The sequence below is a fragment of the Salmo trutta genome, chromosome 4, assembly GCF_901001165.1.
Source record: "Salmo trutta chromosome 4, fSalTru1.1, whole genome shotgun sequence".
Classification (NCBI taxonomy): domain Eukaryota; kingdom Metazoa; phylum Chordata; class Actinopteri; order Salmoniformes; family Salmonidae; genus Salmo; species Salmo trutta.
In genome coordinates this window covers 13822016-13849378 of record NC_042960.1, presented here as the reverse complement: position 1 = coordinate 13849378, position 27363 = coordinate 13822016, and the positions used below count along the sequence as shown (strand labels likewise).

General features: G+C 41.4%; 3 protein-coding genes across 5 annotated transcripts in view; all 3 read left to right on the top strand.

The window, feature by feature from the left end:
• The window catches only part of LOC115191176 (zinc finger protein 528-like), a 77316-nt gene extending 73291 nt beyond the window's left edge, over positions 1 to 4025 (top strand). For all 3 annotated transcript variants that reach the window (XM_029749128.1, XM_029749120.1, XM_029749116.1), the window contains one exon: positions 2493 to 4025. In XM_029749128.1, the coding sequence (XP_029604988.1) occupies positions 2493 to 3788 (1296 nt within the window). In that variant the 3' untranslated portion in view covers positions 3789 to 4025. The remainder of the gene's footprint in view (positions 1 to 2492) is intronic.
• Positions 1 to 27363, top strand: part of LOC115191369 (zinc finger protein 23-like) — a 417143-nt gene that overhangs the window by 263785 nt on the left and 125995 nt on the right. The gene's annotated exons all lie outside the window — the stretch shown is intronic.
• On the top strand, positions 23883 to 26844 carry LOC115191320 (zinc finger and SCAN domain-containing protein 31). The gene is made up of 3 exons (XM_029749196.1): positions 23883 to 23913; positions 24350 to 24480; positions 24676 to 26844. The coding sequence occupies exons 1-3, from the start codon at positions 23883 to 23885 to the stop codon at positions 25897 to 25899; spliced, it is 1386 nt and encodes a 461-aa protein (XP_029605056.1). The 3' UTR covers positions 25900 to 26844.

Genomic DNA, 27363 nt, shown 5'->3' with positions numbered 1-27363 from the left:
ACTAACTGCAATGATTGCCTTTCCTCCTCCCTGGATACCCTCGCTCCCCTCAAAACCTGCTCAGTCTCCTTCACCCACTGCTCTCTGGTACACCCTGAGCTACGCCAGTTAAAAGCCAGTGGACGGCTGCAAGAGGACTGGTCTAGTACGTCATTCTCAAGCATACACAGATCACCTGTGAAAATATAAAAGAACGCCCTCTCAGCTGCAAGAACATTTTACTACTCCGACATCATCAACTCTGGTAAAAACAAACAAAAAAATGCATATTTTCCGCAGTGAACCGCCTACTTCAGCCTCCTGAAAACTTCCCTGCAGACCCCTCCCCCGAACAGCACCACAAGTTCAGTACTTCTCTCCCGTCCTCACTGGCATAATAAACTCCTCCTTCACCACTTACATCGTACCCTCCATCCTCAAAAAGCTGAACGCTGACCCCGATGTCTTTATTCCCATCTCAAACCTTACCTTCCTCTCCAAAATACTGGAGCAGGATGTGGACACTCAACTTCAATAACCTTCAAAAACCATTCCATTACGGTTTCCGCTCCAAACACAGCACTGAAACAGCCCTTGTTAAAAATCTCCCACCCAAACTCACCAACAAGACTTCCACTGGTACAGAACTCCGCTGCACCAGATCAACCGAATCCACACTGGCTCCCTGTGTAATTCCATATTAACTTAGACACTCCTCCCCACCCACAACCTGGCACCCACCTACCTCTCTGACCTTCTCCTAGCCTATGCCCCCTCCCGCCGCTCACCCTCTGCTGGTCTCCTTGTCACCCCTCCCCAATTCGCCTCTCCACCATGGGTGCCAGGGCTGCTGTGCACCCAGCCTCTAGAATGCACTCCCCCCACACATAGAACATCCAGACATATACAACATTCTCATTCAAAAACTTCATAAAAACACATCCTCTTCAAGGATGCCTATTTTTTTTAAATATATTTTGGATCCATTTGGGTGCGATACAGACCAGACCCAATCTGATTCACCCTCCTCTCTGACATATTTTGGGTCGACCAACCTCGGATTCAAATCAGAATTGATTTTCCAAAAATTACTGGGTCCTGTAGGTGTCGGATGGGAATTTCACAGATCCAATTCGGTTCAGATCTCAATTTCGGGATATGAGAAGACCTCTAATGTGTACGGTTAGATGGTGGTGAAATGTATTTTTCCATTTCCCTGTTCCCATTTTTTATTTGTTTTTGTAACAAAATGTGCAATTCACACTCCGACCTGTGGAATGCAGCAAACCCAACAGTGTCTAGTCTGTGGGAAACTCACACGAAGAAGTTAATGGACACGCACTGTGACCAAGAATAATTAACACGTTAGCCTTTATATTGTTGTTATTTAAACGTTTATTAACACCCTGGAACTCAAAATCGGGACTAATTTAACTGTAAAGTATCACATACTTACCGCATGTTGTGTTTAATTCGCGATGGTTACAGGACTTGGTTGATAGATGTTATCTAGGTAACGCTAGCTAGCTGCTAACAATGGCTAACTCTAACTGTATGGTTTTTCACACTCAAATAGCCTCCATCATGGAGGTTCTAGCGAATGCAGCCGTGGCAGAGATCTGTAAACTCGTAGACGACGACTATGCAGTGTTTCGTTTAGAAATAACTCAAAGCCAGAAAGAAAACAGGGCGCTACGGAGGAAACTACTGGAAGTTAAGGTGTCACGGGAGCGCGCAGAGAGGACCATTAGAGAGCGCGTCCTCACCAGTCGTCCCAGTAGTGTCAAGATCCTCGACAGATACAGAGGATTGGCAAGAGGTACATTTTGCAGAAGGCAGAGGCTGCCCTTCGCCCCGTTCCGCTATGCACATGTGTAGATGTATTACCCAGAATTGGGTCTTGGTCAGTTTTTGGATAATCAGAGGAATTGTTGCATACTATCATGTTCTAACAAGATTCTTGATTTACTGCATTTACTATTATTTACTCAATGAAAACAATGTGATGCATCGAACATAATACAGCGATCAATAAGTAGTATATCAAGAAGTTATGAGTGTTACATTACATCCTTGCCAATGGTAGACAGTATTAATAGTGTACAATATAGTGTTGAGCATTGACAGTAGCCAAACCTAACAACCTCTTCCCCCCCAATCACTCTCTCAGGTGAAGGACATCTCACTGGAGGCCAAAGGAGCTTTGTGAAGCCAGCGGGACGCAATACATGGAGAGATGACCAACCAATCACTATTGATGAGGGGAGTGGAACCTCAACCCAGCACGTTATCTTGATAGAGGTTAGTGTAATAGTGCTGCATTACAAATAATTATAGTTACTTTGTAAATCAAATGTGGCCAGTTTATTTCAGAAAGGCTCCCCTCAGCTATTCATTGTCTTACATGTACATCCTCATTTATCTGCCATAGGGGAGCTTGTGAGACTTCTCTTCGACATTGTTATCCAATTTAACTCATGTGCCGGTAATAACCTCATCTCTTCTTGAGTCAGTCTGCAGATGTAGAGGCTGCAGGTCCTGGAGGATCATCTCTGGTCAAGCAGGAGAGGATTGAAAGAGAGGAGGACCCACAACACAGCAGAGACATCCAGGCTGGAGCAGCGGCTGTACTGGTGCCCCCTGTAGCCACGGATCACTTATCCACCGCCGTGCCCCAGCCCAGGACGCGATGCAGCATCACGGAGGTCAGTGGAACGCCGAATGCCGCCCTCAAGTCAGAGACAGACACCAAGACTTTAACTCTACACACAGGATCTGACCACAAGTCAGACCCAGAGACACTGGGGCTGAGGAGACTGGACTGTCCACTTGCTCCCGGATCAGAGTATTTACCTTACGGTAACCCGAGACCGAGGACGGTTCATTCCCATCGGGACTCAGGTAACGTGTTAGAGACTGGCAATGATCCGTCTTGTTCTTACTCTACAGAGATGGACCCTGGCAACGTGCCCCTGGGTTTAGAGACACAGACTGATCTGTCTAGAGGGGACTGGAACCCCTACAGTAGTAGTGTATACTCTAAAGGGTGCCAAGATGAAAAAGGGGAGGGTCTGGTCGTAGATGAGGTGACTGTGAAAGTGGAGGGGGACGCTCCTCTGGCATGGAATGTAGACGAGACTCACTTAGGAGAAGGACACTCACAAGGTAGAGATTTCTTAGATTATAGGGGAAGCTTAAAGACAAATCTAAATGTCACCACCCACTCCCCTTTACACACGTTCAAGGATCACGAACCAGTGTCCACTTCGATGGGGCTTTCCGATTCACACGGCCGCGTCTTTTTCGATCAGGTTCTGAACTCAAACGACAGGGCTAGAGCCGAGACTCAGGGAGGGGGAACAACATCAGGCAGTAGTAAAGAGAAACGGTTCCGTTGCATGTTCTGTAACAAAGGCTTCAGCTGCCCTCAGAAGGTGGAGATTCACCAGAGGGTCCACACTGGGGAGAAACCCTTCAGCTGTACCCAGTGTCACATGCGCTTCGCCCTGGCTGGCAACCTGAAGAGACATCAGAGGGTCCACACAGGGGAGAAACCCTTCAGCTGCCCCCAGTGTGAGAAGAGGTTCTCCCAGGCTGGTGACCTGAAGAGGCACCAGAGGGTCCACACAGGGGAGAAACCCTTCAGCTGTACCCAGTGTGACATGCGCTTCGCCCTGGCTGGCAACCTGAAGATGCACCTGAAGGTCCACATGGGAGAAAAGCCGTATGCCTGTACACACTGCGGGAAGAGCTTCTCAGAGAGGAGCTACCTCAGTATACACCAGCAGAAAAACCATTCCACTCTATAACAGAAAGTAACCATTCCACTCGATACCCTCTGACTATCCTCTTTAGATGAAACCCTGCGCAAAGATACATTTGTATTGTTGTCAGCGGAAAAGATCCACAGATTCTTTTGGAATGACGAGTGTAACAGATTTCAGTGTTGAGTATTGCATCCAGGCATTGTGTGATATACACTGAGTGTATGAAACTTTAAGAACACCTTCCTAATACTGAGTTGTACCACCCCCTTTTGCCCTCAGCACAGAATCAATTCGTCAGGACATGGACTTTACAAGATGTCAAGCATTTCACAGGGATGCTGGCCCATGTTGACTCCAATGCTTCCCACATTTGTGTCAAGTTCCATTGTGGTGGACCATTCTTGATACACGTAGGAAACTGTTGAGCGTGAAAAACCCATCAGCATTACCGTTCTTGACACAAATCAGTGCACCTACATACCCCATTTCAAGGCACTTAAATCTTTTGTCTTGCCCATTCACCCTCTGAATGGCACACATACACAATCCCTGTCTCAATTACCCCGAGGCTTAAAATTCCTTCTTTAACCGGTCTCCTCCCCTTCATCTACACTGATTGAAGTGGATTTAGCCAGTTACATCAATAAGGGATCATAGCGTTCAGCTGGATTCACCTGGTCAGTCTATCAGAGATTAATTTTCATAATGTTTTTTACACTCAGTGTATAAGGCATATATAAGCCTAATGAGTCTTACATATTGTGTTTGTACTGTGTAGGATATATAATGTTCACAAATGCCTATTTCATTACTTCCATTCAACTACTTTATTTTCCCCCCCAAAAACTCCCTAGTCCTTGCCAATGACAAGCATACCATAACATGATGCAGCCACCACTATGCTTGAAAATAGTGGTACTCGGTGATATGTTGTGTTCGATTTGGCCCAAACAAAACGTTTTGTATTCAGGATAAAGTATTACTGAAGGGCCATGTTGCAAACAGGATGCATGTTTTGGAATCATTTTTTTTCCTGTACATGCTTTCTTTTCACTCATTTAGGTTAATATTATGGAGTAACTACAATGTTGTTGATCCATCCTCTGTTTTCTCCTATCACAACCATTAAACTCTTAACTGTTTTAAAATCACCTTTGGCCTCATGGTGAAATCCCAGAGCAGTTTCCTTCCTCTCCGGCATCTGAGTTAGGAAGGACGCCTGTATCTTTGTTGTGACTGGGTGTATTGATGCACCATCCAAAGTGTAGTTAATAACTTCATCATGCTCAAGGAGATATTCAGCGTCTGCTTTTTTATTTTACAATTCTACTGATCGGTGCCCTTCTTTGCAAGGCATTGAAAAAACCTCCCTGGTCTTCGTGGTTGAATCTGTGCTTGAAATTCACTACTCGATTGAGGGACCTTACAGATCAATCAATCAATCAAATGTATTTATAAAGCCCTTTTTACATCAGCTGTTGTCACAAAGTGCTATACTGAAACCCAGCCTAAAACCCCAAACAGCAAGCAATGCAGATGTAGAAGCACGGTGGCTAGGAAAAACTCTAGAAAGGCAGGAACCTAGGAAGAAACCAGGCTTTGAGGGGTCCTCTTCTGGCTGGGCCGGGTGGAGATTTTAACAGTACATGGCCAAGTTGTTCAAACGTTCATAGATGACCAGCAGGGTCAAATAATAATAATAATCACAGTCGTTGTAGAGGGTGCAACAGGTCAGCACCTCAGGAGTAAATGTTAGTTGGCTTTTCATAGCTGATTAGTCAGAGCTAGAGACAGCAGGTGCGGTAGAGAGAGAGAGTCGAAAAACAGCAGGTCTGGGACAAGGAAGCACGTCCAGTGAACGGGTCAAGGTTCCATAGCCGCAGGCAGAACAGTTGAAACTGGAGCAGCAGCACGACCAGGTGGACTGGGGACAGCAAGGCGTCATCAGGCCAGGTAGTCCTAAGGCATGGTGCTGGGGCTCAGGTCCTCAGAGAGAAAAGAGAATTAGAGGGAGCATACTTAAATTCACACAGGACACCAGATAAGACAGGAGCAATACTCCAGACATAACAGACTGACCCTAGACCCCCGACACAAACTACTGCAGCATAAATACTGGAGGCTGAGACAGGAGGGGTCGGGAGACACTAGCCCCGGATAGGGCCAAACAGGCAGGATACAACCCCACCCACTTTGCCAAAGAACAGCCCCCACACCACTAGAGTGATATCTTCAAACCACCAACTTACTAACCTGAGACAAGGCCGAGTATAGCCCACGAAGATCTCCCACACGGCACGAACCCGAGGGGGGCGCCATCCCAGACAGGAAGATCACGTCAGTGACTCAACCCACTCAAGTGACGCACCCCTCCTAGGGACTACATGAAAGAGCACCAGTAAGCCAGTGACTCAGCCTCTGTAATAGGGTTAGAGGCAGAGAATCCCAGTGGAGAGAGGGGAACCGGCCAGGCAGAGACAGCAAGGGTGGTTCATTGCTCCAGTGGCTTTCTGTTCACCTTCACACCCCTGGACCAGACTACACTCAATCATAGGACCTACTGAAGAGATGAGTCTTCAATAAAGACTTAAAGGTCGAGAACGAGTCTATGTCTCTCACATGGATAGGCAGACCATTATTCCATAAAAATGGAGCTCTATAGGAGAAAGCCCTGCCTCCAGTCGTTTGCTTAGAAATTATAGGGACAATAAGGAGGCCTGTGTCTTGTGACCGTAGCGTACGTGTAGGTATGTACGGCAGGACCAAATCAGAAAAATGGGTAGTAGCAAGCCCATGTAATGCTTTGTAGGTTAGCAGTAAAACCTTGAAATAATTGTATGTGTGGGGTAGTCATTCAAAAATCATGTTAACAACTATTAAAGAACACAGAATGAGTCCATGCAAGTTATGTGATTTGTTAAGCACATTTTTACTCCTGAACTTATTTAGACTTGCCATAACAAAGGGGTGGAATACAAACTCAAGACATTTGAGCTTTTAATTTTGTATAAAACAATTTTTAAATCGCATAGATCAGAGACATCTCAATTTACTATAATTTAAATTCTGGCTGTAACAACAAAATGTGGAGAAAGTAAAGGGCAGTGAATACTTTGAAGGCACTGTGAAACTACTCTGCATTACATACTGCAATGGGTATTCCAACCCCGAGCCCCAGCCTGTTCTTGCAGATTAAATTCTTATTTTGTGTGCTGCCTAACCAATGGCTGTGGTGTGTAGGCCTACGACGGCAGTTCAGGTTGAGAGTCAAAGGCTTCTTCACATAATTTTTGTTGTTGTTGTATTAGCCCTAGTCCAAGAAAATGCACTGTTGCATGCAGTCTAGAAAATAGCCTATGTTCTGTCCGTTTGAGAAGGAGAACGTGAAGATGAGGACCCGAGGTCACTTTGATCGCTTTTATAAAAAACGATGTTTCTTGTCCAGGATGTATTTATCAGAGTTATTGACCTCACAATAAGCACGATTCAAGTAATTTACATTGTCGTGCCCAAACTTGAAGCAGCAGCCGCAGCACATTTGGAAATGGACAGCTCATGGCGCTTGAAAGTAGGCAAATTCGAGTAGGCATAATTCATTTCACCGGTCTTCATTTTAATTAGAATTTACTAACAACGAGGGCTTTGTGTTGAAGCCTATTTCTTCCTATGTAAATAGAGGTGAACAGGTCAGGGTTCCATAGCTGCAGACAGAACAGTTGGAACTGGAGCAGCAGCACGGCCAGGTGAACTGGGGACAGCAAGGAGTCATCAAGCCAAGTAATCCTGAGGCATGGTCCTAGGGCTCAGGTCCTCCGAGAGAGAGAAAGAAAGAGAGAAAGAGAGAGAGCATATTTAAATTCACACAGGACACCGGAAAAGACAAGAGAAATACTCCAGATGTGACAGACTGACCCTAGCCCCCTGACACATAAACTACTGCAGCATAAATACTGGAGGCTGAGACAGGAGGGGTCAGGAGACACTGTGGCCCCATCCGATGAAACCCCCGGACAGGGCCAAACAGGTAGGATATAACCCCACCCACTTTGCCAAAGCACAGCCCCCACACCACTGGAGGGATATCTCCAACCACCAACATACCATCCGGGGACAAGGCCGAGTATAGCCCACATTACCAAATGAGGAGAGTAACAAACTTCACACACAAGTCAGTTATACTTAAAACTACATCTTTAATAATTAAGATCTTTGCATTAGCACTTGACTTTCAACGATTCCCCATTTCTAATGAACCGTTGAGAGTGTCAACACAATGGCTACTGAGATCTTTATAGCAAGATCCACCCCCTTTTGACATGACAAACCACAGATAGTTAGGAACGGTTCACAAAGAAAGACTGTTACTTGAGAGAGGAGTATCCACAGCCAGATAGTATTCGCTATAAATTATCGTTCAGTTTGGTCCCCTTGACGAGGTTTCTAATCTCGTCCCTGGTACTTCATAGTACAAAAACACCAACTCATCCAATGGCATATATCAATTGTCAACTCTAAATACTCCCATCTCAAGCAAACCCCCTCTTGACCCCACTCCTGGACAAGCTCACTGGGGGGAGTGAGCCTCTTGGTCATACACTATCCCAGAATAAGTGCAAGATAAGAGAGGACATACAATGGTCCCAGACACTACCATAAACCTCCCCACAACATAGAAAAGGAGGGAGTGACTTGCTCACAGACATTGTGGAGACAAGTAATTGGTTCCCCATTAATCACGCCATCCCTTCACATGGTTTAAGAATAGGTAAAGACACATTCACATATGAAGACAATGTTTCATTCTGACGTCTCCCCTCTCTGGGCCCCAAGTGACTGAGCCCTAGCTAAGGGAAAAGTACAACTGTCAACACCAGAGTCCAAAGGGCACGCCATCCTAATGACAAGTATCGCACATAAGCATATTATGCTAATAAAACATCTTAATTATCTATGTTACCCAACTAATTCTGATTCATCCGCCACATACCCCTCTCACCGTCCCTTCTAGAGAATCAGAACAGTAACGTTACAGCGGAACCAGTGTCGAAACACAGGCTTCATCACAACAGAAAAGACAGTCATCCCGCTGAGTCCCCTCTCAACTTAAAAGAAAATCACAAGATTTAAGAACATTCATTCACATAGAAAATACATATATTCTACATAAACCAAAAATCACCAAACAATAACTCATTGCATGGGGTTCCTGCACATAACATCCCAAGAAACTCAGCACTGTCTCTTATTTCAATCCAACACATGTTCTAAGCACTCTAGCAATTTGTCTGGGAAGGTTAAGATACACAGTCACCTGCACGAACCCATGAAGAAAAACAAAAAATGCAAACAGTTTATGAGATTCAAAGCTATATTTTCCATAGACAGTGAAAAGCACATAATTAATGCATAATGCAGTGCATGCAACAATGAAGTTTAATAAAATAATCTTTAGTTATCTATCACACTCCAATGGATCAGCATAGTATGTTGGAAATGACTATTTCCATCCCAGAAACTAAAATTAGAATATCTTGTTGTACAAATCCAGGTAGTGACTCCTAGTTAAAATAAAATGTATCCTCTTGGTGCCTAATGAACATGACCCAAGATAAGCATCATGATTCCACTATTCATAAGGCAATGCCTATAGATCAAATAGATTACGATCATTTTCACTCTCCAGACCAGAGTTCACCCATGGCATTCACCATCCTTAGTTCTTAACAACAGTCAAAACAATCATCCCTATCACATTAATTGCTTCACTCATATAGATTTGAACATACTCAACTCAAATCAATCATTCAGTTTTAAAAATCGTTCAATTTCCAACTAAAATCATAATTAGAACCCAGTTAATTATCCAACCAAATCTTAAAATGACATTGCTCAGTGATTCAAATTGGTACTATCACTCAAAGTAAAAAACTAAATTTTAACAAACATCAACATTAGCAGAATGTACATTTATATTAACATCCAGTATAATTATCCCATAATTCTACTGTTAACTTTTTTATCACAATTATTATACAGATCAGTATCTCAATGCATTTTTAATCTAAATTACTATAATTTTAAGTGGTGTAGACCTCTACAATCAACCTGATACCCCAAAAGTCTAAACAGTTTTGGGCACAGTTGACCAACCCCCTCCTCCAGGCACTGATTCTTCTGGCGTCCTTTTCGTTCTTCTTCAGATAGCTTTACAGTTCAAAGTGAATGGCCCATTCTAATGTCCCAATTTCAATGTTTCACCTTAGATGCCCATTATGTCTTGTCCATTCGTCAACCAGTATACCAGCAACATAAGAGAAGTTTAGAACAGCACCTTTCCCCATGTTCACTCCACGTGGACTCATCTCACACTCCTGAGAGAAACATGAGAGAAAAGCAGTTGATAGCTTAGATTGGATACTGTACACCAGTTGCTGGCTCAGCCATTTCTCTCGGTAGAAATGGTTCGGACAGGGCCATATTCAACGCCTTTGTCACTCTTCTTCAGCCAGTGAGAGGGGGTTTGAGGTACACACACTGTTCGGTCCAATTATCTCTTCCATGCATTAAGATACCGTCTGATGTCACTTTTCATGATAACCTCGAAAGAACAGATCAGAACAACAGTTTAGTTCAGTTCATTAACTACATTATCAATTATTACTTTTACCAATTATTCTTAATACAAATGTCTAAACATATTTCAAAGAGAATAACAACACATTCTATTGAAACTATTCTTTCAAATTGGCTAATACTTCCCATCACAATTTCAACTTCATCGCAGAGCCAAAAGATCAGGAAGTTAGACCTATAACCTATCTGGAATAGAACAGAACAAACAACACAACAATACACTCCTTCACATATCACTCAAGGTGTGTAAACTTCAATCCAAAACCTCAAAGGACTGAATCCAAAACCTCAAAGGACTGAATCCTCCCCCCATTTTTTTTAACACATAACTCTCCATGAGAGTAATGTATAAAAAAACACAACTACTGGTCAAAAGATAAAACATAATTTCAAATAACATAATCAAATGAAAATCACAACTCTGAAAACCTCCACAAAGAAAAAATATTTTACCCATATGGTCATAGGAAAATAGACTTATCAGCCTACCCTTAGTTAAAGGCAATGCCCTCTATCACAAAGGTCCAAATTACAAATATGTCTAAGAACTTTAAACTCCATCATAATTATAAATGTCATGAATTACCTTGAAATCAGTATAACAAATTACCTAAAATTCATTATCCAAATCGCTTTCCAATGAGGGTGATCAGGCCACAAGGAAAAGTCATGATATGGGTCATAGGTCATACAAACCCCTTCACAGAAATGTTTCTTACTATTTTAGACAAATTAAAGAAAATAGTCAAACAGTTCCTACATGTTGTATCTCAGGTTTCCAGAACATTATTTTAAACAAAAGAATACACATGTTTAATTAAAACTCAGAAAATAAAAACTTCAAAAAATTCCATGTGTGTATACCCCTTTAAGATATCTTAGCACTAAGTCAAATGGAAAACTCACCAAACCCAAAGGAAAGTAGAAAAACAAATCAAACATACTATTTTAAAAACACCAACAAATAGTAATAATATATGTGTTGTGTGTGGGTATTTGCAAACTCTAAAGTAAAAAAACAAAAATTTGCCAGGCTTTTTCCATTTTGGTAGTTTACGGCCTCAATCTCACTCACCCAAGATTATAGCCCCAGGAAACATTCCAAAAAGAGACAATGAAATCCCCATTTTCCCCAAAAAACACAAAGCACTTCGTTAGCATTCATTATACTACACCAATTCAGAAACCCAAACGTTAACTACAAACAAAACCTAATAATAATTCCACTGTACTCCCTCAAATCATGAATCATTAGTTTTAATCTACATCAATGTATATGTATGCTTAATTGTACATGCGTTACGCTTAGATACAATTATCCTGGTATCATTACTAGACCAATGTCCAACAAATATGTGATAGCTTTTTGTCCTTTGGATTGTTCCTGTTACCTCACTAAATGTAAAAACAATTCTGTAAAAAATGTAGTACATTTCTCAGCGTAAGGAATCAGTGATATTTAATCCCAGACATTTAATAAAAATGGAGACGAGTTCTCCCATGTCTCCTTTAACATACATACTTTAGTTGACTTCCATCTGTCCCGGAGGAAAGAATCCTACTCAAACACATCAGATAATACAATGTTTAATTAAGTGAAATCAACACCAAAAAACATTCCACTGTATAACATAGAAAGTAACCATTCCACTCGATAGCTTCTGACGTTTAGATCAAATCCTGATTTAAAGACAAACTTGAATTTTCATTACTGTCAACACAAAAGACCCACAGATGCATTAAGAATCACGAGAGTAACAGATTTCAGCGTTTAATATTCCTGGGTAGAATATTGCATCCAGACATTGTGTAATATACAGTATAAGGCATATATACAGTGCCATATATATACAGTATACACACCCCTTGAATTTTTACACATTTTGTTGTTACAAGTGGGATTAAAATTCATTTAATTGTGATTTTTTTGGTCAATGATGTACACAAAAAACATGTTAAAGTGGACATTTTTTCCGCTAACATTTGTTTAAAAAAAGAAAAATAACACTATCTTTATTAGATTAGTATTCAACCTCCTGAGTCAATACATGTTAGAATCACCTTTGGCAGCAATTAAACTTATGGGTAAGTCTCTAAGCACTTTCCACACCTGGATTGTGCAACATTTGCCCATTTATTCTTCTCAAAATTCTTCAAGCTCTGTCAAGTTGGTTGTTGATCATTGCTAGACAACATTTTGTTATTTTTTCTCCTGATAAACTCCCCAGTCCTTAACGATTACAAGCATACCCATAAGCCTAGGAAGAGAGTACTGTGAATATTGTACATGTTTTTTTTGTTGCATTTTTATATTTATTTTTGTTTTGGCTCCTCCAGGGTTTTATCACTATGTCATGTGGTCTTGACTCTCAGAGTTGCAGGATCATGATGAAAAGTTTTTGGGCTTGATAGCTAGCTACCTGTCTGTTTGGATTCAAATAATGTGTTTTTTTGTTTAATCTGTTAGGAAGTATTACAACAAGGACGACATGCTGTGTCCAGGGGTAACAGACGAGGTTCAGGGAATGCTCCTAACCACTGCCAAGATGTGGTGGCTTTTTGTGTGCTTTTCAGCAGCTGTGGCATCACCCAGGTGGGTGCTACATTCCTGGCAATGGAGTACCAGAGAAGCGGCTCCAATGGAGTGACTGACCATTGAGGTGCGGTGGGCTGTTGAAGAGCTCTGGGCCTGTTTTTTCAAACTGTCTTTGTTTCACCTTGTCTGTCCCATCGATGCCCCCTCCACTGAACCTCCACTGCCTTTCCACTGACCCTAAAACTGCCTCAACTTTATCCCTGAGGCTTTCAATCTCCATCATTTACATTTTTTGTTTGTTTGACTTTTTATAAGTTCAAAAAATGTATTCATTATTATATCTGTAACCCAAGTATTCCTAGTAGGCTAGGTCTACTGTGTAGGCCTACATGTTATGTTAGTAAAATAGTTTGAGCCGTTTATTTAAGAGGACGACAATGGAAATAAGTTTTAAAAAATGTTGTGTCATCCTCAATGATTTTAAATGTGCTATCCACGTGGGGTTGTATTGTGTTTTAAAATGATCAAATACATCTCTAGAACATGATGCAGCCTGTACTTACAGTGAGGGAAAAAAGTATTTGATCCCCTGCTGATTTTGTACGTTTGCCCACTGACAAAGAAATTATCAGTCTATAATTTTAATGGTAGGTTTATTTGAACAGTGAGAGATAGAATAACAACAAAGAAATCCAGAAAAACGCATGTCAAAAATGTTATAAATTGATTTGCATTTTAATGAGGGAAATAAGTATTTCACCCCCTCTCAATCAGAAAGATTTCTGGCTCCCAGGTGTCTTTTATACAGGTAACGAGCTGAGATTAGGAGCATACTCTTAAAGGGAGTGCTCCTAATCTCAGTTTGTTACTCATCAATGATCATGAGGAAGGTGAGGGATCAGCCCAGAACTACACGGCAGGACCTGGTCAATGACCTGAAGAGAGCTGGGACCACAGTCTCAAAGAAAACCATTAGTAACACACTATGCCGTCATGGATAAAAATCCTGCAGCGCACGCAAGGTCCCCCTGCTCAAGCCAGCGCATGTCCAGGCCTGTCTGAAGTTTTCCAATGACCATCTGGATGATCCAGAGGAGGAATGGGAGAAGGTCATGTGGTCTGATGAGACAAAAATAGAGCTTTTTGGTCTAAACTCCACTCGACGTGTTTGGAGGAAGAAGAAGGATGAGTACAACCCCAAGAACACCATCCCAACCGTGAAGCATGGAGGTGGAAACATCATTCTTAGGGGATGCTTTTCTGCAAAGGGGACAGGATGACTGCACCGTATTGAGGGGAGGATGGATGGGGCCATGTATCGCGAGATCTTGGCCAACAACCTTCCCTCAGTAAGAGCATTGAAGATGGGTCGTGGCTGGGTCTTCCAGCATGACAACGACCCGAAACACACAGCCAGGGTGGCTCCGTAAGAAGCATCTCAAGGTCCTGGAGTGGACTAGCCAGTCTCCAATCCTGAACCCAATAGAAAATCTTTGGAGGGAGCTGAAAGTCCGTATTGCCCAGCGACAGCCCCGAAACCTGAAGGATCTGGAGAAGGTCTGTATGGAGGAGTGGGCCAAAATCCCTGCTGCAGTGTGTGCAAACCTGGTCAAGAACTACAGGAAACGTATGATCTCTGTAATTGCAAACAAAGGTTTCTGTACCAAATATTAAGTTCTGCTTTTCTGATGTATCAAATACTTATGTCATGCAATAAAATGCTAATTAATTACTTAAAAATCATACAATGTGATTTTCTAGATTTTTGTTTTAGATTCCGTCTCTCACAGTTGAAGTGTACCTATGATCAAAATTACAGACCTCTACATGCTTTGTAAGTAGGAAAACCTGCAAAATCGGCAGTGTATCAAATACTTGTTCTCCCCACTGTACATGCCTGTCGGAAGTTTGCCAATGAACATCTGAATGATTCAGAGGACAACTGGGTGAAAGTATTGGGGTCAGATTAGATCAAAATAGAGCTCTTTGGCATCAACTCAACTCGCCGTGTTTGGAGGAGGAGGAATGCTGCCTATGACCCCAAGAACACCATCCCCACCGTCAAACATGGAGGTTGAAACATTATGCTTTGGGGGTGTTTTTCTGCTAAGGGGACAGGACAACTTCACCGCATCAAAGGGACGATGGACGGGGCCATGTACCGTCAAATCTTGGGTGAGAACCTCCTTCCCTCAACCAGGGCATTGAAAATGGGTCGTGGATAGGTATTCCAGCATGACAATGACCCAAAACACACGGCCAAGGCAACAAAGGAGTGGCTCAAGAAGAAGGACATTAAGGTCCTGGAGTGGCCTAGCCAGTCTCCAGACCTTAATCCCATAGAAAATCTGTGGAGGGAGCTGAAGGTTCGAGTTGCCAAACGTCAGCCTCGAAACCTTAATGACTTGGAGAAGATCTGCAAAGAGGAGTGGGACAAAATCCCTCCTGACATGTGTGCAAACCTGGTGGCCAACTACAAGAAACGTCTGACCTCTGTGATTGCCAACAAGGGTTTTTCCACCAAGTACTAAGTCATGTTTTGCAGAGGGGTCAAATACTTATTTCCCTCATTAAAATGCAAATCATTTTATAACATTTTTGATGTGTTTTTCTGGATTTTTTGTTGTTGTTATTCTGTCTCTCACTGTTCAAATAAACCTACCATTAAAATTATAGACTGATCATTTCTTTGTCAGTGGGCAAACGTACAAAATCAGCAGGGGATCAAATACTTTTTTCCCCTCACTGTAACTCATAACTTCCATTTCTCTTTTATCCTGAAAACCCCCACAGTCCTTAACGATTACAAGCATACCCATAACATGATGCAGCCACCAATATGCTTGAAAATATGGACAGTGGTACTCAGTAATGTGTTGTATTGGATTTTCCCCAAACATAACTCTGTTTTAAGGAAAAAAGTTAATTCCTTTGCCATATTTTTTGCAGCGTTACTTTAATGCCTTGTTGCAAACAGGATGCATGTTTTTTATTCTGTACAGGCATCCTTCTTTTCACTGTGCCAATTAGGTTAGTATTGTGGCGTAATTACAATGTTGTTGATCCATCCTATTACAGCCATTAAACTCTGTAACTGTTTTAAGTCACCATTGGCCTCATGAAATCCCTGAGCGGTTTCCTTCCTCTCTGGCAACTGAGTTGGGAAAGATGGTTGTACCTTTGTAGTGACTGGATGTATTGATGCACCATCCAAAGTGTAATGACAATGCCCAAAGGGCTATTTATTCAATGTCTGCTTTTTTAAATTATATATTTTTTTACATCTACCAATAGGTGTAGTTCTTTGCGTGGCATTGGAAAACCTCCCTGGTCTTTGTCGTTGAATATGTGTTTGAAATTCACTGCTCGACTGAGAGACATTACAGATAATTGTATGTGGAGGGTACAGAGATGAGGAAGTCATTCAAAAACCATGTTAAACATTTAATGCACACAGAGTGAGTCCATGCAACTTATGTGACTTGTTAAGCACATTTTTACTCCTGAACTTATTTAGGCTTTCCATAACAAAGGGGTTGACTACTTATTGACTCAGGACATTTCAGCTTTTCAGATTCTAATGAATGTGTAATTGTGTAGGCCAGTGACAAACAAATCTAAATTTAGTTCATTTTAAATTCAGGCTGTAACACAACAAAATGTAGAAAAAGTCAAGAGGTGTGAATACTTTCAGAAGGCACTGTAACCTAAAAAGTCTACATATATCTATATCTAAAGCAATGTCATTTAATAAAGCTAGGAAAAACAAATAATGAATACTGGACTCAGTGATATATGTTGAAGTTTATTTCTTGTTGAAATAGTTTGAATTCTATTTTATGTTCTAAGATCACCCGCAATGACCGTTTATTCACAACATTAGTTTTATCCAATACAGAAATAAAAATATATAATAAACTGGGTACCCAATAAAAAATAAAATTTGAGCGCACTCAATTATCTCAGTTCAGTTCCTACCACGATGTACCAGTCAATTCTCCCTCTATAGAAATGTGGCGACGATGTTGATTGCGGAGGCTGTAGATCAGGGGTATTCAACTCTTGCCCTACGAGGTCTGGAGTCTGCTGGTTTTGTTCTACCGGATAATTAATTGGACCCACTTGGTGTGCCAGGTCTAAATCAGTCTCTGATTAGAGAACAATAAAACAAGCATATGGTAGGAGACTGTATTAAGGACCTCAATGGACCGTAAAGGTGATCACTCTACAAAACTATCATCACCGTGCCCTTAAGGAAATCACACATACTATGGACACATTAGAAACAGTGGATATTTGGAGACTAAAAAAACCCGACCTAGTGGGATATACATGGAGGAGATTTAATCAAGCTAGTCATCTTGACTACTTTCTTGTCTCTTTCTCTCTTGCATCAAAGGTTAAAAAAGTTTTAATAGGAGACAGAATGCGATCGGATCATCATCTAATTGGCATTCACATAACTCTTATAGATTTTCCAATTGGACGGGGATATTGGAAATTTAATCAAAGTTTACTGGAGGACAACTTATTTTTAACTAAGACAAAATAATTTATAACAGAATTTTTTCCAGTATAATATAGGTTCAGCAAATCCCCTTATTGTTTGGGATACCTTTAAATGTACCTTCAGAGGTCATTCAATTCAATATTCCTAAATAATGAAAAATACGTTTCTGGCTAAAGAAACAAGACTAACAAGGGAAATCCATAAACTAATAGTACAGGTAGATAGCAAAAAAAACATTACTACAGAGATACAAAATAAGTTAGAGGAAAAACAAAAAGAACTTGAGGAACTTATTCAAGAACGATCTAATGTAATCTATTACAAAAATAAAGCAAACTGGATGGATTATGGAGAAAAATGCACAAAATTCTTCTTGAATCTCCAATACAGGGACGCTAACAAAAATAATTTGCAGAAACTCGTTACTGAAGACAGAGTTATTATGATTCTCCAAATTATATTTTAAAAGAGGAAGCTAATTATTTTAGGCAGATGTTCTCTTTTCCGTCCCATCCTATCCCACTGAATGAAGATTATGGTAAGGAATTCTTTCCAAATTATATAAAAAAAGGAAAATTAACAAAATGTACAGAAAGATCAGTGCGAAGGCCAAATTACGGATAAATAACTTTGAGGCTATTAAATCCTTTCAGTCTGGAAAAACCCCATGGCTTGATGGCATACCGGTAGATGTATATCAAGCCTTTTTTATATACTAAAAGCTCCATTGTTAGATTGTTTTAACTACTCCTATAGAAATGGTAGTCGGTCAGGTACTCAACAGGAAGGTCTGATTTCTCTATTATTAAAACAAGACCGAGATGGCAAATATAAAGACCCAGTCTATCTAAAAAACTGGAGGCCCCTTACACTTCAATGTTGTGATGCAAAAATACTAGCGAAATGCATAGCACTCAGAATTAAAAGGATTTTACCAGGTATTGTTCATCCTGATCAGACAGGTTTTTTACATGGACGATACACTGGAGATAAAATACGACAACTACTGGAAATAATAGAACATCATGAAACATCTAAGAAGCCAGGCCTGGTATTTATAGCGGATTTTGAAAAGGCATTTGATAAAGTAAGACTGGATTTTATTTATAAATGCCTGGATTTTTTTCAATTTCGGTGATTCTCTTATAAAATGTGTAAAAATAATGTATAGCACCCCAGGTGTAAAATAGTAAATAACGGCTACTTCTCAGAGGTTTGAATTGTCAAGAGAAGTTTAACAAGGGTGTCTGCTGTCACCATATCTATTCATTATGGCCATCAAAATGCTAGCTATAAAAATCAAATCCAATAACAACATTAGAAGATTAGAAATCCAAGGTTTAAAAACAAAGGTGTCCATGTATGCCGATGACTCAAGATTTATATTAAGTCCGCAAGCTAGATCCCTGCAATGTCTCATTGAAAATCAAGATAACTTTTCTGTACTCTCTGGACTAAAACCTAATTATGATAAGTGTACAATATTACGTCTTGGATTTTTTTTAAATACAACTTTTACTTTACCCTGCAGTTTACCTATAAAATGGGCTGATGGTGACTGGTATTCATATCACAAAATATATAAATAAGCTCTCCACAATGAATTTCAATTGAAAAGTCTCAACGGCAACAGTGAAGAGGCGACTCTGGGATGCTGGCCTTCTAGGCAGCGTTCTTCTGTCCAGTGTCTGTGTTCTTTTGCCCATCTTAATCTTTTTTTATTGGCCAGTCTGAGATATGGCTTTTTCTTTGCAAATCTGCCTAGAAGGCCAGCATCCCGGAGTCGCCTCTTCACTGTTGACGTTGAGACTGGTGTTTTGCAGGTATTATTTAATGAAACTGCCAGTTGAGAAATTGTGAGGCATCTGTTTCTCATACTAGACACTCCAATGTACTTGTCCTCTTGCACAGTTGTGCACCGGGGCCTCCCACTCCTCTTTCTATTCTGGTTAGAGCCAGTTTGCGCTGTTCTGTGAAGGGAGTAGTACACAGTGTTGTACGAGATCTTCATTTTCTTGGCAATTTCTCGAATGGAATAGCCTTCATTTCTCAGAACAAGAATAGACTGACGAGTTTCAGAAGAAAGTTTGTTGTTTCTGGACATTTTGAGCCTGTAATCGAACCCACAAATGCTGATGCTCCAGATACTCAACTGGTCTAAAGAAGGCCAGTTTTATTGCTTCTTTAATCAGGAAAACAGTTTTCAGCCGTGCTAACATAATTGCAAAAGGGATTTCTAATGATCAATTAGCCTTTTAAAATTATAAACTTGGATTAGCTAACACAATGTGCCATTGGACCACAGGGGTGATGGTTGCTGATAATGGGCCTCTGTACACCTACAGTTGAAGTTGGAAGTTTACATACACCTTAACTGGGGTAGAACGTTTCGAGTAGCCTTCCACAAGCTTCCCACAATAAGTTGGGTGAATTTTGGCACATTCCTCCTGACAGAGCTGGTGTAACCGATTCAGGTTTGTAGGCCTCCTTGCTCGCACACGCTTTTTCAGTTCTTCCCACAGATATTCTATGGGATAGAGGTCAGGGCTTTGTGATGGCCACTCCAATACATTGACTTTGTTGTCCTTAAGCCATTTTGCCACAACTTTGGAAGAATGCTTGGGGTCATTGTCCATTTGGAAGACCCATTTGCGACCAAGCTTTAACTTCCTGACTGATGTCTTGAGATGTTGCTTCAATATATCCACATAATTTTCCTGCCTCATGATGCCATCTATTTTGTGAAGTGCACCAGTCCCTCCTGCAGCAAGGCACCCCCACAACATGATGCTGCCACCCCCGTGCTTCACGGTTGGGATGGTGTTATTTGGCTTGCAAGCCGCCCCCTTTTTCCTCCAAACATAACGACGGTCATTATGGCCAAACAGTTCTATTTTTGTTTCATCAGACCAGAGGACATTTCTCCAAAAAGTACAATCTTTGTCCCCATGTGCAGTTGCAAACCGCAGTCTGGCTTTTTTATGGCGGTTTTGGAGCAGTGGCTTCTTCCTTGCTGAGCGGCTTTTCAGGTTGTCGATATAGGACTCGTTTTACTGTGGATATAGATACTTTTGTACCTGTTTCCTCCAGCATCTTCACAAAGTCCTTTGCTGTTGTTCTGGGATTGATTTGCACTTTTCACACCAAAGTACGTTCATCTCTAGGAGACAGAACGCATCTCCTTCCTGAGCGGTATGACGGGTGCGTGGTCCCATGGGGTTTATACTTGCGTACTATTGTTTGTACAGATGAATGTGGTACCTTCAGGCATTTGGAAATTGGTCCCAATGATGAACCAGACTTGTGGAGGTCTACAATAGTTTTTCTGAGGTCTTGGCTGATTTATTTTGATCATCCCATGATGTCAAGCAAAGAGGCACTGAGTTTGAAGGTAGGTATTGAAATACATCCACAGGTACACCTCCAATTGACTCAAATGATGTCAATTAGCCTATCAGAAGCTTCTAAAGCCATGACATCATTTTCTGGAATTTTCCAAGCTGTTTAAAGGCACGGTCAACTTAGTGTATGTAAACTTCTGACCCACATGAATTGTGATACAGTGATTTATAAGTGAAAGAATCTGTCTGTAAACACTTGTTGGATAATTGACTGGTGTCATGCACAAAGTAGATGTCCTAACCGACTTGCCAAAACTATAGTTTGTTAACAAGAAATTTGTAGAGTGGTTGAAAAACGAGTTTTAATCACTCCAACCTAAGTGTATGTAAACTTCCGACTTCAACTGTATGGAGATATTCCATTAAAAATCAGCCATTTCCAGCTACAATAGTGATTTACAACATTAACAATGCCTACACTGTATTTCTGATCAATTTGATGTTCTTTTAATGGACCAAAAATGAGCTTTTCTTTAAAAAACAAGGACATTTCTAAGTGACCCCAAATTTTTGAACAGCAGTGTACGTCCAGTAAAACATGGTGCAGCCAATTGTACATGACTCATCGAGTGGCAGAAAGGTTTGGAAGCCCATTCCCGGCCACCCAAACAAAATAACAAATGTATACTGTCTCAAAATGTCAAGATATTAACTCTACATTTCGAGATAGTATAGAACATATATATAGAATATGTTTCTTCATTTGTAGCATCTATCCATGTTGCAGAGATAGGCACAGCCGGCAAACGTGTGGTGAGCTGGCATATGCCCCAACACTTTTGATTCAGTGATAAAAAATATTGACACAAAAGCATTGAAAATAGAGACAAAGTACTGTTGTTTACACTGATTTTCTTCATGATTTGACAACTTGTGCACAATTAATCTGACTTTCAGTCTGATCAACTGTAGCCTACTGATAACAACCACAGCTTCGGGTAGCCTAGAGAAGCATATAGGCTCTGATCCCCTCCTGCCAGGGGAAACGAAGCGGTAACGTTGTGTATTTATATCTTAAGCTATGAATTTATAGCCTAAAATAGCCCTATTTATTTGTGTTAAGAAAAATGTGAATGCGATAAAATGTAGTTTATATTCAAACTTCGGGTGGATCGTCTACCTAGACCTTATCAATCCAAAGTTATTGCCTGGAATTAATCAATCAACGCAATAGTGATGACATACTGTGTGAGTAACTTTTAATGCAAATGCCTACACAATGCAACCCTGCTCAAAGCAAACTGAGCCCTGTTAGTTCTATTGTCCAATCGCAGATGTCTTTTTTTTTTAAAGCATATGACCTGATTAGAAACAATCTGGTCCCATCATAGCTCATATAAAACCGTTTTATAGCTGATTTATTACTACCCTCCAACTAGGGTCTGAAGTTTTACTTGGTTAGGTTAGCCGAGTGGTTCTCAAACCTCTCCTCAGGGACGCCCAGATGTTTCACAATGTTTTAGCCATGAACTAGTTCAACTGATTCACCTAGTCAAGGGCTTGATGATTAGTTGACAAGTTGAATTAGATGCGCTAGCTCTGGGTTGGAAACTGACTATCCTACCCATCCTCGACTTCGGCGATGTCATTTACAAAATAGCCTCCAACACTCTACTCAGCAAACTGGATGCTTTCTATCACAGTGCCATCTGTTTTGTCACCAAAGCCCCATATACCACCCACCACTGCGACCTGTATGCTCTAGTCGGCTGGCCCTCACTACATATTTGTCGCCAGACCCATTGGCTCCAGGTCATCTATAAGTCTTTGCTAGGTAAAGCTCCACCTTATCTCAGCTCACTGGTCACGATAACAACACCCACCCGTAGCACGTGCTCCAGCAGGTATATCTCACTGGTCATCCCCACAGCCAACACCTCCTTTGGCCGCCTTTCCTTCCTTCTCTGCTGCCAATGACTGGAACGAATTGCAAAAATTGCTGAAGCTGGAGACTTATATTTCCCTCACTAACTTTAAACATCCGCTATCCGAGCAGCTAACCGATCGCTGCTGCTGTACATAGCCCATCTGTAAATAGCCCATCCAATCTACCTACCTCATCCCCATATTGTTTTTATTTACTTTTCTGCTCTTTTGCACACCAGTATTTCTACTTGCACATCATCATCTGCACATCTATCACTCCAGTGTTAATTTGCTAAATTGTAATCACTTGCTACTATGGCCTATTTATTGCCTTACCTCCTCATGCCATTTGCACACACTGTATACAGACTTAATTTTTTTCTATTGTTTTATTGACTGTACCCTTGTTTATTCCATGTGTAACTCTGTGTTGTTGTTTGTGTCGCACTGCTTTGCTTTATCTTGGCCAGGTCGTAGTTTTAAATGAGAACATGTTCTCAACTAGCCTACCTGGTTAAATAACGGTGAAATAAAATACAGTCTGGCTTTTTTTTTTCTCCACCAAGGCCCCAAAGGGTCTCCATAGACTTAGGCTGGTGCTTGACAGTCTGCCGTTCAGCTCTGTGGACAACGAATCCCACTGTCAGGGCGGGGATACAAGCATATCGTCATTATATCCGGTACCGTATTGCAAAGAACAGAGCGCATACCTTTTTATTTAGCCACACCATTTGCACTATGACGCTAACAAATAACATCCTTTCTCTACAGGAAACCATGACCAAGAACAATTTCCACGTTAGCGTTTTTATTTTTGCTATTTTTACGTTTATTAACACCAAGTGAATTAAAAGTATTACTAATTTAACTGCACAGCATCACATATTTATCCCATGTAGTCTTTAATTCGCGTTGGAGACAGGACTTGGTTGATTGACGTTATCTAGGTAACGCTAGCTAGCTGCTAACGGTAACTAACAATGGCTAACTGTATGGTTTTTCACACTCAAATAGCCTCCATCATGGAGGTGCTAGCGAATTCAGCCGTGGCAGAGATCAGTAAACTCGTAGACGACGACTATGCAGTGTTTCGTTTGGAAATAACGCAAAGCCAGAAAGAAAACAGGACATTGAGGAGGAAACTACAGCTACTGGAACTGAAGGTAGCACGGGAGCGCGCAGAGAGGACAATGCGAGAGCGATACAGAGGAATGGCAAGAGGTACATTTTGCAGAAGGCCAAGGCTGCGGGGGCTCTCGTCCCGTTTCGCATGTGTTTAGAAGTGTTACCTAGAATTGTGTCTTGCTCAGTTTTTGATAGCTAAGTAATCAGGGGTTAGTATTGCATACTATCTTGCACATTTGTTGTATTTTACTTTTATTTCACGAGGCAGACAAATTAAGAACAAATTCTTATTGCAACAAAGACACTCATATTATAACCAGATGCTTGATTTACTGAATGCACAATTATCATACTTTTAAAAATGTGACGCATGGAACATAATCAATCAATCAATAAATAGTATGTCAACAAGTTATGAGAAGTGTTATCTTACATTCCTGCCAATTGTAGACTGTGTAAATGGTGTATAATATAGCTTTGAGCATTCACATGATCTAATTTAACCACCCCTTTCCCCCAATCACTCTCTTAGGTGAAGGATATCTCACTGGAGGCCACAGGAACATTGTAAAGCCAGTGGGACCCAACGGGTGGAGAAATGACCAACCAATCACTGTTGATGAGGGGAGTGGAACCTCAACCCAGGATGTTATCGTGATAGAGGTTAGTGTCATAGTGTGACTTAAAAAATTACAGTACATCAAATGTGACTTGTTCATTTCAGAAATGCTCCCCTCAGCTATTCACTGGCTTACATCAATATTTATCTGCCCTAGGGAAGTTTGTGAAACTTCCCTATGACATTGTCATCCAATCCAACCATTGTACCGATTATAACCTCCTCTGTTCTTGTGTCAGTCTGTAGATGCAGAGGCTGCAGGTCCTGGGGTCAAGCAGGAGAGGTCTGAAGGAGAGGAGGACCCACGGCACAGCAGAGACATCCAGACTGGAGCAGTGGCTGGAGTGGCGCCCCCTGTGGCCACAGAGGACCTGACCGCCTCGCCCCAGGCTAGGACCCGATGCAGCATCCCGGAGGTCAGTGGAATGCTGAACACCGCCCTCAAGTCAGAGATGGACGCCGAGACTTTAACTGTAACACACCGGCTCTTACACACAGGGTCTGATCACAGATCAGACCCCAGATCAGACCCAGAGAGACTGGTGCTGGGGCCACTTGTCTGTCCTCCTGTTCCTGGCTCAGATTACTTACCAGTATTTCATCAGAGCCAGAGGACGGTTCATTCCCGTGGAGATGGTGAGGTGTTAGACACTGGGGTTGATGATCTGTCTTGTTCTTATGATACAGAGATGGACCCTGGCAACATATCCTTAGGTTTAGAGACCCAGACTGATCTGTCTAGAGGGGACTGGAACCGGTACAGTAGTAGTGTATACTCTGAAGAATGCCTAGATAAGAAAGGGGAGGTTATAGTGGTAGATGAGGTGACTGTGAAAGTAGAGGGCGATGCTCCTCCCACATGGAATGCAGATAGTCACCTAGGAGACGGACACTCACAGGGCAGAGATTTCTTAGATTACAGGGGCAGCTTAGAGACAAATCTAAATGTCACAACCAATTCTCCTTTACACGCGTTCAGGGATCGCAATCCAGTGTCCACGTCGATGGGGCCTTCCGATTCACACGGCCGTGTCCATTTCGATCAGGTATTGAACTCAAACAACAGGGCTAGAGCCCAGGCTCAGGGAGGGGGAGCCACATCAGGCAATAGCAAAGAGAAACGATTCTTCTGCATGTTCTGTAACAAAGGCTTCAGGTGCCTCCAGAAGGTGGAGATCCACCAGAGGGTCCACACAGGGGAGAACCCCTTCAGTTGTACCCAGTGTGAGAAGAGGTTCTCCCGCCAGGACCACCTGAAGAGGCACCAGATGGTCCACACAGGGGAGAAACCGTTCAGCTGCCCCCAGTGCGAGAAGAGGTTCTCCCGCCAGGACCAGCTGAAGATGCACCTGAAGGTCCACACGGGAGAAAGGCCATTTGTCTGTACACACTGCGGGAAGAGGTTCTCAGAGAGGAGCTACCTCAGGATACACCAGCAGAAAATGCACACTGCGCTGGTATAGAGTATAGTGACATGTAATCAAGATGAAAGTAAGGCGGTCCTGACGGCGTCCCAGCAAAATAAATAGTGGGGTTACGCCGTACCGGTAAAACATGAAATAACTGTATTATACCTTTATTTTTCATTAGGCTACCGCATATCAGAGGCATGAACAATTTGCGAATGGACTTGAAAACGAGTGGTATAAGTTATTCTCCAAAATGCAGTGTGGTTCGACGAGAGCACTGACATTTTTCCAAGGCAGAGATGAATGGCTGACACAGAGACACGCGTGGACAGCAGTATAAATTCTGGCCTAATGAAAATCTCCAAAATGTCATTACACTTTGTGGTGGTTTGTGTAACAGATGTCTCTTTCCATTTCCATGTTTGGAGGCTGGAAATACAGTGCTTTCAGAAATGATTCATACCCCTTGACTTATTCCACATTTTGTTGTGTTACAGCCTGAATTCAAAATTGATTTAATATTTTTTTTTCTCTCACCCATTGCAACATGTTTTTAGAAATGTTTTCATATTTTGTAAAAATGGAATACAGTTATCTAATTTAAATACAATTCACAATCCTGAGTCAACACGTTATAATCATCTTTGGCAGCGTTTACATCTGTGAGTCTTTCTGGGTAATTCTCTAAGAGCTTTGTATACATGGATTGTAAAATATTTGCACATTATTATTTAAAACATTCTTCAAGCTCTGTCAAGTTGGTTGTTGATTATTGCTAGACAGCCATTTTCAACTCTTGCCATAGAGCTTCAAGTTGATTTAAGTCAAAACATTTGTCTTCGTAAGTGTATATTTGGCCTTGCGTTTTAGGTTATTGTCCTGCTGAAAGGTGAATTAATTTCTTCGTGTCTGGTGGAAAGCATACTGAACCAGGTTTTCCTCTAGGATTTTGCCTGTACTTAACTCTTAACTTCCGTTTCTCTTTTATCCTGAAAAAAACACCAGTCCTTAATGATTACAAGCATACCCATAACATGATGCAGCCACCACTATGCTTGAAAATATGGTGAGTGGTACTCAGTAATGTGTTGTATTGGATTTGCCACAAATATAACACTTTGTATTCAGGGCAGAAAGTGAATTGCTTTACCACATTTTTTACAGTATTACTTTAGTGCCTTGTTGCAAACAGGATGCATGTATTGGAATTGTGTTATTCTGTAGAGGCTTCCTTATTTTCACTCTGTCAATTAGGTTAGTATTGTGGAGTAGCTACAACTTTCTTGAGCCATCCTCAGTTTTCTCCTGTCACAGCCATTAAACTCTAACTACTTTAAAGTCACCACTGGCTTCATGATTGAATCCCTGAGCGGTTTCCTTCCTCTTTGGCAACTGAGTTAGGAAGGACGCCTGTATCTTTGTAGTGACTGTGTATTGATACACCATCCAAAGTGTAATGAATAACTTAATGCTCAAAGGGATATTCAGTGTCTGCTTTAAAAAAAATTTTTTTTAAAT